Source organism: Canis lupus, chromosome 24, assembly GCF_048164855.1.
Source record: "Canis lupus baileyi chromosome 24, mCanLup2.hap1, whole genome shotgun sequence".
In the NCBI taxonomy this organism is placed as follows: Eukaryota; Metazoa; Chordata; class Mammalia; order Carnivora; family Canidae; genus Canis; species Canis lupus.
This window is the reverse complement of record NC_132861.1, coordinates 36,957,050-36,969,558: the sequence shown is the minus strand read 5'-3', so window position 1 is coordinate 36,969,558 and position 12,509 is coordinate 36,957,050. Positions and strand designations below refer to the sequence as shown.

The window sequence follows — 12,509 nt, the reverse complement described above, 5'->3', positions numbered from 1 at the left end:
TCGTGCAGTCTGGCTGCAGCGAGCCCGCGTTCCCGGTAGAGGGCGGCCACGGGCCAGCACACCCCGACCTGGTGGCCCAGCCAGCAGGCTTCTGCTCTACTCTTTTATCTCCCTCCCTCATCCTCAAAGTCCCTCCCACTCCCACCCTCCCCCACCCCCAGCTTTGGGGGGGAAAAACAAGTATCTCAACCCCTTGCCCAGCTTCAAATTTCTGCCCCTGGTCTGAGGGAGGGAGCCCCAGCTGGTGTGGGTCTTCCGGTGTCCACACTCCCTTCTGGCTGGCTGGTGTTCCAGGGACCAAACCAAAGGGCCAGAGCTGCCTGCCCCTGTCAGACTGGCCTCAGGATCTTCTCTCCTGGCCCAAACCACATCTGTCCACCGTCAAGTCCACAGAACGTCTCCTGGAACCTCAGAGGCACGATGCTAGTTCTGCTCTCCAGGCTTGCATCCTGTTCAGGCTGAGCTCCTGCTCATTTGTGTGAAGATCTGTGTCAGGCAGGAGCCCAGAGGCCTGTTCTTTCAAGGAAACCCTCCCAGACAGGGAAGGTGAGGCCGGCTTTTCAGAGGCTATAGAGGGCCTCTTACAGGAGGTGGACTCCCATGCTAGGGCTCTCCCAGGGCAGCTCTGGGAGCCACGGAACAGGGTTCACCAAAGTGTTCAGGGAAAGCAGTGGGGGAATAGGCAAGGGGATGAATGACCCATTGCGTGGCTCTGGCCTCCTGCCCTCTCCCAGGCCTGGAGCCTGGTTCACCCATCAGGACACACAGAGCCCCCACTTGGGGTTATACTGCTGGGCTTCTCCCTGGCCCTCCCCACACTCCCACTGGCCAAACCTAAAGTGGGCCAATGGGGAGATGGCCCTGCCTCTCTCCAGGATCCTTAGGCAGGGTCCCCAGAGGGTTGGAGCTCTTTGATGCCTGCACAGGCAGGTCAGCAGCCAGGCCCAAGTGCTCCTGTTCAGCTTCAGCTTCTCTTCATGCCAGAGAGATGGAGGAGGGTAGGGCTACCGTTCTCGTTGCTCGCTTTCTACACCCCGGGAGACGGGTGTAGGCATTGTGCACCCTCTCTGACAAATGAGAATGAGCCACTGAACTCGGGTCGCCCAGATAGTGACAGGAGACATCAGTTCACTTCTGGCTCCAGGTGGGCAGCAGGCGTTCACCATGGCCTCGTGACACAGGGTAGACAAATCCCTCACATCAAGTCACGTACAGTCTAGTGGAAACCAAAGCCACCAATAAAATGTCAGTTACTGTCCAGTGCTTCGGAGGAAGCGAAACAGGCTCCCTTCCAGGCTGGAGAAGTACCGTTGAGATCAGAGGAAGTGCCTCAAAGGAGAAGAGTGCCGAGCAGGGGGCGGCAGGCCTCGTGAGTAGCTGCCAGAAGGACCCTCGTAGGAGCAGAAGCCAAGAGTGCAAAAGGGCCTGAGGAAAGCGCAGGCTTGGAAGCCTGAACAAAAAGGAAGTTGCCATGATTCTAGTAATAAGGTGTTGGGAGTGATGTGCTGCTCCGAGTGCCTCACTACAGTAACCCGGTTTCTCAGGCCTGGAAAGTGAGGCACAGGGGGGCAAAACAACTCGCCCCCAAGGCCGCACAGCTAGTGGAGGAGCCAGGGTCCACCACCAGCTCTGGTCTTGAACCTCACAGCAGCCAGAGAGGTAGGACATCTCAGAAGCGGAAAGCAGGAGTGGGCATGACGTCCCCCGGGGAGCTGGGACCCTGGCAGGGGCGGGCCCCCAGCCAGCTCTAGCGAAGCAGGGATTCGCGGGGGGCACTTCCCTTTGCCTCCACCCAGCAGACCCGGCCCGGGGTCCACAACAGCTAACCAGCTGATTTAATCTCCAAGTGCTGGCAGGCAGTAGGGATCACAGGGCAAGGATGGAGGGCTCCCCGTATTGTAAGGGCCCCTGTGCCCTGCCCTGCCCAAGCCCCAGCCCCAGCCCTTCTGTTTTTCGACAGGAAAAGGGTGGGCTGGGGTCGAAGCAGGTGGTGACAAGTGGCAGGTCTGCAGGTGGTTTCTGCGGGCTCTGTGTCTGCACCAGCTGGGCTGTTAGAAGGAGCAGGCGTGAGACGCCTCAGCTGGGGGGTGTTGAACTTGGCACTGGGGGGTGAGGATTAACCAAGGCAACCCAGGCTACTTCTCACTTCCCTTACCACCTCCTGCCACCTCCCCCCATAAATGTTAATGAACCCGACCCTTCTGCCTCCCAGCTCCCTCTAGTCAAGGGAGAGAGTGGGTCAAAGTTGAGATAAACTGAATCTGGACCCATAAGGGGGTCTAGGCCCCTTGCCCCCACTCTTTTGGCACTTGATACTTTTCAGGGAGCGTCCACCTCAGTTGATGCTCGTGGTGGTGGCAGTTTTGACAGCATCAGTAATGGCCATTTCGTATTTATAAATTAGAAAGCTGACACCAGAGAAGTGAAGGGACTTGCGGTGGGTCACGCAGCCCGGAGAGGACAGGACCTGGGGATGGGGAGAAAAATCCATGGAACACTCTCCATGCTGCCTCGCCTCTTGGAGCCCAGCACTGGCCTTCCCATAGGGGTAAAGGAGCAAGCTGAGTCAGAAAGCCAGGCCTGCAGGTGCACAAATGGGAAGGGACAAGGAGCAGATGTCGCACCATGAAACTGGCTACCCAGCCATGCCCCAGAGCCCCCTGGCACAGGCCCCTGGCTGAGCCCCAAGGCCAAGCTTGACTGCTGGCATCTGTTACCATGGAGACCCAGGCCGGGCTGGGGGGCTGGCCAGTGACAACATGCCCCTCCCCCACCGACAGGAACCAGGCAGTCAGGCTCAAAGGGCAGAGGACTGGAGCCCAGACAGTGCGCTAGGTGGCACTCCCCACACCTGACGCTTGATTTAATTCCATCCCCCAGCTCACCTGCCCATCCCAAACTCCAAGCCTGAACTGTCCTTCCAGCACTTGCTCTCTCACCTGTCATCCCAGGACTGAGGGCCGGAGGGGGTTGCCTTGAGTCCCCCACCTGGGAGCTAGCAGCTGGCCAGACATGGGGGAGGTCACAGGCTCCCCAGGAGACAGAGCTGGAGCAAGCACCAACCACAGCGGAGACGGAGACGTAAATTCAGGAGCTTCCACAGAAGAGACAGAGTTTAAATTGGGCCCCAAAAGGAACAAATGTGGAAAATGGAAATGACCGGGCGAAAGCAGAGAAGCAGCTCAGGCTGGGGCATGCTCAGAAAATGATGAGCACTGGACTGGGAGTCTGGGCACCTGGTAGCTTGTCCGAGTCACGCCACTCACTCACTAGCTGCGAGACCCCCCTGGGCCTCACCAGTGGGTGAGGAGGCTGGACCAGATGCAGAATGTCTAAGACCCCTTCTGGTTCTGACACTATGATTCCAGTATGGTTCCAACCAACCCTGGACTCCCCCAGGGACAGGGCTACCACTGCACCCCCAGGCCAGTGCAGGCTCAACAGGGCCTTGAGCCCCTGCAGGGCGCTGGGGCGGAGCTGGGAGCCAGGTGCTGGGGCTGGACAGCTGGAGGTGGCCAGGAGGTGGCCTTGGGGCTGGTCTGTGGGGGGGGAGGGGTGGCAGACAATTTTGTGGATTGACGTAGCTCAGGAAGGTGAGAAGGAGGCTTGGAGGTGAGAGTTTCGCCCTCCTGCTCATCTCTTTAGGTAAATATATCCACAACCAGCATTTCCCCTTCTCTCTCCATCCTGGGGGCACTTAGACATCCGGGGAGCCCAGAGCTGATGTGTGAGCTCTGCTTCCCTACGCGGGGTGGAGGGGCTTCCCTCAGAGATCCCCCCCCAAAGCCAGAAGCACGAGCTCCCTTCTACAGTCACCATCACCCACCTTCCGTGGGGAAGGAACAGTTAGAGTTCCTGGTCACCAGCTTCCAGGACCTTGGTGACTGAAGCCTGGAGGGCATGCACACAGCAGACAGGCTCCAGAGAGACCCACGTGGAATAGAAAGAGCACTGACTTTAGGAACCTGGATCTACCTACCATTCACTAGCTGGGTCATTCTGAGCAAACTACATACCCCTGTGCCTCAGTTTCCTTCTCTGTCGAATGGGGTAATACCGGCAGGGCAGGACCAGGGGTCCTGTGAAGAGGCCGGTGGGCACTTCACTCCAGGCAGCTGCTGCTGCCGCCAGGCTGGGGTGGAGGCCCGGGGGGTGGCTGCTGCCCGGGCGGTGGATGGTGAGCGAGGCCCAGGACATAGGACGCCTTTGACGTCTGCTAGGTGCAGTCATCTCCTGCGGTCCTCCGACGTGAGGAGGCATCTCTCAGGAGGCATCTCTCAGAGAAAAAGGTCCCGGGCCCAGAGACAAGTAGTTGGTGCCAGTGCGCCAGTCTGTCTTTTCTGAGACGGCAGGCCAGCTTTCTGGATTCCTCGGGGTCCCTCCACAGCCCTACCTGCACCTTGTCCCCCATCCCTGGCCCCCAACCTGTTGCACCCACTATTTGCTGCCAGTCGGGACAGCCTTAACACCTCCATCCCGGTGGCCAGACAGCAGAGGGGGGGGCAAGGGGTGACAGAGGCAGTGGAAGCAGGCGCTCCTAGCCAAGCCCACCGCCTGCCCCCTGGAGGGAGGCTCCTCCTTTTAAGGCTGCTTCTGGGAATTTCCACCCCCAGAGCCAGACTCAGCAACCCCTGGCCCCGGAATGCTACCTGGCTCCCACTTGGGGAGGTGGGGCATCAGACCTGAGGGCAGGAGAAGCTGGCCCTGGGAGGGGAGGAGGGGCCCTCCAGTCCAGGTCTGAGGGTCAGGAAAAACCTGGGAGACCACAGGGGCAGCCTCCTTAGCCAGCAGCTCCATCCCCTGTGCTCGGGGAGCCCCCGCCAGCGGCTGCTTTGCCGGCTCACTGGCCGGGAAGGTGGACACCTCACACCTCAGTCTCCCAATTACGCCCTCCTCCCCCACTCCTCCTCCCCTCCCTTCTCTCCTCCTCCTCCCCTCTCTCTCCTCCTCTCCCCCCTGAAAACCTGTGGCTTGAAGAGACCTTGGCTTCTCTAGGACTCTACCCCTGGGGAACTGCCCATATCTGCTCCTGAGTTTGGGGGCAGGGGGGCAACCGCCCCAAGAAATCTCTCCGGCGATGGGAGCCACCTGCCTGCTGCCCAACCTCACTCTGTAAGTGCGCTGCCTCTCTGGGCCGAAGTTCTGTTGCCATTTCCAGCCTGGGGCAGACCTAATCTTACCGGGACTCCCACACGGAGGGGTGGGGGGGTGCGGGGGTGGTGGTGACTGGGTGCTCGCCCTGGGCTGACTGCTGGCACCCACACCAGCGCCTGCCTTGTCTTCCCACACAGGTGCCTGCAGCTACTGATTCTCTGCTGTCAAACCCAGGTAGGCGGGTGCCCCACCCCACTAGCTTCCCCCCATCTCTCCCACCCCACCCAGCTGGGGCGGGGGTAAGTCTCCTTTGGGCCGACAGAGCCAGGTTCTGGCCTCTCCCTGGACCCAGATGGTTTTTGAGGTGGAGGGGGGGAATGGTGTCAGCCTTTGGAGGCCAGAAGAAGGGGCTAAGGCAGGTTTGGGGGTTGACTGAGGTCTTTATCTGTCCTTCCTCCATGACCCTCCCTACTTGTCCTGGGGTATCTGCTTCTCTCTCCATCCCGCCACATGGGTTCCCCCAAAAGCTAAATGCATGGAGTCTGGAGTGAGAGGTACAGGGCCGAGGCTCTGGCTCAGGTGAGGCTTATACTTGGAGGTCCCTGAAAACCACTTGTGTGTCCACTGGCTACCCCAGTCCCCACAACAAGGATGTCCCCGGGGAGTCACCGTGCTGGGGATTGCGTGGGCAGTCAGATGCCCAGCCCAGGCGAGGTGACTCCTTACCTACAGGGCAATGAGGTCAAGCCCAGAGAGGTTTGTTTGGGACAAGATTCAGGGTTTGTATCTCCATACTCCCCCCACCCCGTGTCAGCCCCCCATGCACACATACCCCCACCCCAAGCCTCAGCCCCCTGTGCGAGGCTCGGTCCCTTTTTGTGATCCTCCATAAAAGTGCAGCTATTAAAATGCACTCGTCCAGAACCGCTCTGGGGAGAGATCGCTTGGCTTTCCCAGGCCAGAGGCCCGCTTCTCTTCATATCCAGTGGGGACTTTTTTTGAAGGTAAATGCCTTTTCTCTGGGAGAAGGAAAGGGGCTGCCTTTGAAGCAGTGGGGGGGTGGGAGAGAGAGAGACAACTCCCCCCCCTCCCTTCCCCCTTTTGCTCTAGCCCCCGTTCCAGGCCTTTTGCTTCACACATCCAGGGAGAGCAAGAAGAAAGCCCCCAGCCTGGCCGGGAGGGGGCCGGGGGTGGGCCCAACCTGTTCTGGAAGGGGAATTAGCACAATGGTGAGGCTGGCCGGGGCGTTTATGGCCTGGCTGAGGCCCCATTCAGGACTCAGGGAAGGTGGCAAAGCTGTCCTTTCCCCCTTGAAGTGCCCCCTCGCCCCCCCTGGAGGGGGGGCCGGCAGGCCGGACCATAGCCATGCTTGAGGGGCCGTCTGACAAGCAGCTGTCTGCAGCAGTGGAAGGGGAGGTGCCCCCGCAGCGGGAACATGAAAGGGACAGGCCAGGTCCCGCGGGGAGAGCGACTTGTGGGCTGTGGGCTGTGGGGGGGGCGTGGGGCTGCTTTTGTGCAGGGCCTGAAGGGGGACAAGGAGAGGAGGGGGCTTCGGGGGGGCCCTCCCTGCTCCTGACCTGGAACAGACAGCCAGAAGGAGGCTGCCCGCCAAGAGGGGCGGAGGGCCTGAACCTGGGCCAGGAGGCTGGGGGGCTGGGGCCAGGCCGACCCCACCGAGGGTCCCGGGCCAGCCAGACCCCACCCACTGGCAGGGAGGCAGGCCCCCACCCCAAATGCCTGCCTCAGGTTTTTCCAGGATGGGGTGCGGGGCACACTTTGCTGCTCTGAGGCTCCAGACCCTGCTCTCATAGGTGGGGGTCCCGGTGGCCACCCCAGCCTATGGCCTCTCTGGAGTCGGAAATGAGCAGTGACACACACGAAGGGTTAACCCTGAGCAGGTTACAGGGTCAGCCTGGAGCCAAGCACTCACCACCCCCTTCCTCAAAGCTGATCCTTCCTGCTCCTGCTCCTCCCTCCACAAAAGAGTGGCCTCCAACAGATGCTGATCTGGGCCCAGGTCGCCTAGGTGGCTGTGACTGGGCCTGGGATAAAGGTGGCCTTAGTGACGCGGGACAGAGGGAGTCTGGCCAGCAGGATCCAGTGGACAGAGAGACAGTTTAGTCTAGGGTTGAAGCTGTCACAAGCAGCTGAGAAATGTCATCTGGTCTGCACCTTACTGGAGAGAGAGGACAGGAAGTGGTCTGTTTTTCTCCCACTCAGTGTTGTAGATAGGGAAGGAGAGACTGGCCAGAGAAGGTACTCGTCCCGGCTTTGCACCACGTGTGGGTGGAACCGGGAAAGCACGGAGTGGGCAACAGCATCGCCCCCACTGGCCACGAGCCTCTGTTACATTGTGGCACAGGCTGGCGCCCATGGGGCCACTGCTGATGGCTCCTCTTGCTGTGCAGCCTCAACCTCCCTGACTCCTAGACCAGGAAGGAACAGGGAAAGGGGGGCGGGCTTCTCTGAGGGCCCTGAGCACCCAGAGTTGAGGGGCAGGGGGAAGCCAGGCAGGAGCTCAGGATTCCACAGTTAGTGCTGAAAAGAAATACCTGGGAGGTGGGGGGGGAAACTTGCAGGAACCCAAACAATGCTCCCTATAATGCTCCCCGGTAAGCCTAACAGGTCAGCTGCTGTGTGCGCATGTGTGTTTGTGCATGCGTGCGCGTGTTTGCGCCTATGCCAGGCATGGGATCCTTCAAGGCCAGTGGGGAGGATGAAGGAGAAATCCGGTTGTCCTGGCGAATGGAGTCAAGACCCTGGCGTTCTGGAGAAGAGACTAGCTCCAATCCTAGAGGCACAACAGGGCTTCTGTCTCTAATTAGCTGGGTCACCCGGGGCACCTCCTCCATAGAACACAGAAATTGGGTACCATAACTATGAAGGTTCCTTCCAGCAACCAGAGTCACGATTCCAGGTCTACACTCGACCACCAAGTGTCCCCCAAGCCTGGGCAGATGGAGAGCCAAGAGATCATGACTGGCTCACCCACTGGCCTGGGAAGATCATGGCCATAGATACCCTTCCCCTGCACCTCTGCTTCCCAGGACAAATGGCCTGCCTCTATTACACTCACCTCCACACCCCTCTCCCCTGGATGGACCCGTGGTGGTGTCACCCAAAGCAAATTGACACTATTTTTCCCTTGGTAACCGCAAAGGGGGAGAATCACCCGTCTCCTAATTTTAACCAGTACGTGAGGGACCAGGGCGCCATGACCGACCAGCTGAGCCGGCGGCAGATCCGTGAGTACCAGCTCTACAGCCGGACCAGTGGCAAGCACGTGCAGGTCACCGGGCGTCGCATCTCTGCCACCGCGGAGGACGGCAACAAGTTTGGTGAGACCCAGCCCTCACCAGAGGCCACTCACACCACCGGCCAGCCTAACCTGGTCCATCCCCAGATCCTGGGCCAGGGCAGGGCCGAGTGGGAGAGCAGGGAGAGGCTTCTTGGAGGAGGGCCTCCCGGTGCCCCCCACCCAAGTTCGGAGGTCAGGCTGGTTGGGGGGGGGGGCCCTGCCACAGCCCTGAGCTGGCATCCCCGATGGACAGAGGTCTCTCTCCCCCTCCCCCATCATAGCCAAACTCATAGTGGAGACGGACACGTTTGGAAGCCGTGTGCGCATCAAGGGTGCTGAGAGTGAGAAATACATCTGTATGAACAAGAGGGGCAAGCTCATTGGAAAGGTGAGACCTGGGAGCAAAAGGGGGGGGCAGTGGCTGAATGAATCGATCTCACTGCGTGCCCCACAGCACCCCACTCTCCTCTACTGGGCCCAAGCCAGGACTGCTTCTCCTCACCCCCCAACACTCAGCCACTCTCTGTTTTTTCCATTTAAATGAGTCCCAGTGGGTCTAGAAGTCCTCTGAGGACACTTACTGATCCATGAGGCTCTTTGGCTCTGATTTATGGGGTATGCCCCCAACATCAACGAGTCAGCACTGTAGCACCTCCGTGATACTGCAGCCCCCTGTGTTGAGGGTTAACTGCTGATCAGGGCTGCGAGTGTGCATCTAGAGGAGGCCACAAGCTCCCCCGAGGTCACTGGGTCCACAGGATCCCCCACCAGGACAAGGTACACTAACTGCCCACTCGTGTAACCGCCTGCTAGTGTGACTACTCCGCAGTGGCAGGTCCGGCCCTGTCGTGTAGAGAGAGTCCCATTTCCTTTAGCATTTGTCAATCCTGGCTTCCGATTCTGGCTGTTCTCACCAAATATTTGCTAGTTTTGGTCAAGCCTCAGTCTTCCCATCTATGAAAATGGACATAGTGTCAAGGTTATCGATAGGGTCAAACGGGGGGCTGTGTGGCTCCTGACAGTCTCTATTCTGTACACATTTGCCCCTTCATCAAAGACTGTTGCCTCCTTTCCCTGCACCCAGCAGTACCATTTGCCCATATTGAGGAGCATTCCTGTGGCCCGAGTGCCCACGGGGTGGGCACTGAGCTGCAGAATAACCTTGGTCTTGATGCCACGTCCCAGGAGCCAGGCTCAGCATAGCTAAACACTGCCAAAGCCCGCATTCAAGTTCAGATCTGACTCCACGCAACGCTTGCTCCTTTCTCCCACCTTGGCCTCTTCAAAAAGGGCACCCTTCTCACCAGGCCATCTCACCTGGGCCTACAGCTCCTGTCACTCCCTCCTTGGTCCTACAAGACGGGTCCAAAAGGCAGATGAGCCAGACAGGCCGGGTGGACAAACTGCCCCCCCTCTCCCCCCTTCCCCCACCACAGCCCAGCGGGAAGAGCAAGGACTGCGTGTTCACGGAGATCGTGCTGGAGAACAACTACACCGCCTTCCAGAATGCGCGGCACGAGGGCTGGTTCATGGCCTTCACGAGGCAGGGCCGGCCGCGCCAGGCGTCTCGCAGCCGCCAGAACCAGCGAGAGGCCCACTTCATCAAGCGCCTTTACCAGGGCCAGCTGCCCTTCCCCAACCACGCCGAGAGGCAGAAGCAGTTCGAGTTCGTGGGCTCGGCCCCCACCCGCCGGACCAAGCGCACGCGGAGGCCACAGCCCCTGACGTAGTCAGGGACACAGGGGGCAGCGGCCCCTCACCAGCCTTCCCATCCCCTTCCCTTCCTAATCCCAAGACTGGGCTGGGGTGGAGGGAAGGGAACCGGAGCCCCCCAAGGGGGACCCTGAGGACCAAGGAGCAGCAGCGAGGCCTCAAGCTGGATGGGGCGGGACTGTCACAGACCAGGGCTGGGGCCTCAGGGCAGCCGCCCCAGACCCGACAGGGGGGTGGAGGTTGGGGCAGACCCCCGGGGCCAGGAGCTGCAGCGGGACGGGACTCGGGCTCCCCGAAGCAGGTGGACAGGGCAGCAGATTCCGGGCCTTGGCACACGCCGCCTGGAGGAGGCCCTCTTTAAACCCTGCCTGCGGAGTCTTCCTCAGTCTGCCCCCAGCCTCCAAATCCCTCCTGGCCAGACTGTAGGAAGGGACTTGTCTGTGTGTGTGTTTCAGGAAAAAAAAAAAAAAAAAAAGAAAAGAAAAAGGGAAGAGAGAGAGAGGAAAAAAAAAAAAAGAGGGATGGTCATTTTTCACATTCCAGCACCCAGGCCTGCACCCCCATCCCCAACTTGGAGCCCCAGAATAAAACCATTTTCCTGCAAACGGGTCATCTGAAGGCGGAGTGGAGGGATCCAAGGCGCGCAGGAGCTGCCTCCCCGGGAGGCGCGGGGCCGGGCGCGCCCGGCAGGTGCAGGGGCGGCGAGGGGCGCCCGGGCACGCGGGCGTGGGTGGCCCGGGAGGGCCCGGGAGGGCCGGGGAAGGCCCCGCACCTGCGCCGCCGAGGCTGGCGGCCCCTCCCTCCGCGCGGGCTCCGGTTTCCTGGCTGCGCGGCGCGTCCCGAGCTACCTGTTGGGGCGACGCAGACCCGAGCCCGCGGGCCGGGCGGGGGGGCGGGGGGGCGGGGGAGCAGCAGGCCCCGCACCGAGCCCCGCCGACGCCGCAGCCTCCGCCGGCAGCCGGATCGCAGCGTCGCGGTGAGGCCGGGGGAGGGGGGGAGGGGGGAGGGGAGGGGCCGGCGGGCGGGCGGAAGGGGGACGGGGGCGAGAATGCGTCCTCTTGTTCCCTGGGTCCCCGCGGGGGGCGGGGGCGGGGGCCACACCTGAGGGGAAGTCGCAATTAGGGGCGGCGGGCGCGGGGGAGGGGAGGGGGAGGGCGCCCCCGCCGCCGGCTTCTCGGGTGGGCCTTCCCAGACGCCTCCAGGTGTGCTTTTGGGGAGTGGAACCAAGAGGCCATAAAGCCGCCCCTTCCCTCCTCTGCGCCGGCTCTTAATCTCGCGGAGGGGAAAGCCCTTCCCAGCAGGGCTCCCCCCACCCCCGCCTCCAGGCCGCTCTTCTGGGGCTGGACAACCTCACCCACCCCCCGGCCTCAGTTTCCCCTTCTTCTTCCTTCTGGGAAGTTGTCGGAGGGAAGTATCATGGAGAGAGCGGAAGAAGGATAAAGACCTCCCTGCTCCCCACTTTCCCCAAGAATGGCCTAAAAATAGAGACCGAATGGGAAGTTAGGGAGGAGCCTGGTTTCGTCAGAACGGGAGGTGGGTGAAGCCGCAGTCCTAGGCGGTGGCGGTGGGGGTGGGGTGGGGGGGTCCCTCTTCTCCCCTCCCCTCCCCTCTCCTCCCTCTCCTCTGCTGGTGCTGGAGCAGCCTGACACCCCCAACCCTGGGCAATTGAGAAGCCAGTAGCCAAGAGGGAGGTCCCCCGGGCCCCAGGACAGACATTCTCCCCCGGCTTGTCATAATTGCTTTGCACCAGGTTGCTTTCCTCCCCCCCCCCACCCCATCACAAAGAGCCCTAATCCTGGTGAAGACTGCGGGAGATGTGTTGGGGGTCGTTTTCCGAGGGGGGGGATAGGGAGGGTGGTCCGGAGCCACAGCTGATAACTGGAGAGTTCAATGGGATTTTAAACACAGAGGCAACGCCCAGCAATTACCTGAGGACAAAGGGTTGGGGCCCCCAGGTGTGGAGGTCTGGACTTGGGGGGCAGGGGGCTGGGAAGGAGGTGTGTTGGGGAGGGGGGGGCTCTTACAATCCTGCTGATTTCCGCAGGAATTTAAGACATTCTTTAAAACTCTAGACTGCCTCCCCCCAGCCGGGCCCTCAGACCCACCCCACCCTCCCTGGCTCGGGTTAGAGACAGCTTCAAAGGTGGACCGAGCCCTTTGTCCTGCCTCTGCTTTCTTCTCTGCCTTTCTCGGCCCCTCCCTCCGTCCCTCTGACCTCCCCAGCACAGACAGGCCTCTGGGGGCCGGCTCCAGAAAGCCCTCACTGTTTCCTTTCTTGCTTTCTGAGGTGAGACCTGGTGAGGAGACACTGAGCGCACTGGGTGAGGGAGGACGGCGGCCTCGGAGGCCCGGGCCATCTCCGAGAGGGCCCAGCCCCGCCCTGAGCCCGGAGCCGGCAGGGCTG

At 61.1% G+C, this 12,509-nt stretch overlaps 1 protein-coding gene across 2 annotated transcripts; it reads left to right on the top strand.

Annotated features, from left to right (window-relative positions):
* The first annotated feature begins 88 nt into the window (after positions 1-88).
* Positions 89-10,700, top strand: FGF17 (fibroblast growth factor 17). Of its 2 annotated transcripts, none has more exons than XM_072796373.1 (5): positions 89-5,112; positions 5,292-5,328; positions 8,288-8,432; positions 8,674-8,780; positions 9,829-10,700. In XM_072796373.1, the coding sequence occupies exons 1-5, from the start codon at positions 5,078-5,080 to the stop codon at positions 10,120-10,122; spliced, it is 618 nt and encodes a 205-aa protein (XP_072652474.1). In that variant the 5' UTR covers positions 89-5,077; the 3' UTR covers positions 10,123-10,700. The 2 variants fall into 2 exon arrangements, with proteins under 2 accessions (XP_072652474.1, XP_072652473.1); XM_072796372.1 differs by having other exon boundaries at positions 8,255-8,432.
* Positions 10,701-12,509: the final 1,809 nt, after the last annotated feature.

Excerpts from the sequence above, each read along its gene's own strand:
- FGF17 (XM_072796372.1), top strand. The coding sequence starts at position 5,078 with ATGGGAGCCACCTGCCTGCTGCCCAACCTCACTCT. Across the intron at positions 8,433-8,673 it reads GGAGGACGGCAACAAGTTTG|CCAAACTCATAGTGGAGACG; the intron begins GTGAGACCCAGC and ends CCCCCATCATAG. Across the intron at positions 8,781-9,828 it reads GGGGCAAGCTCATTGGAAAG|CCCAGCGGGAAGAGCAAGGA; the intron begins GTGAGACCTGGG and ends CCCCCACCACAG.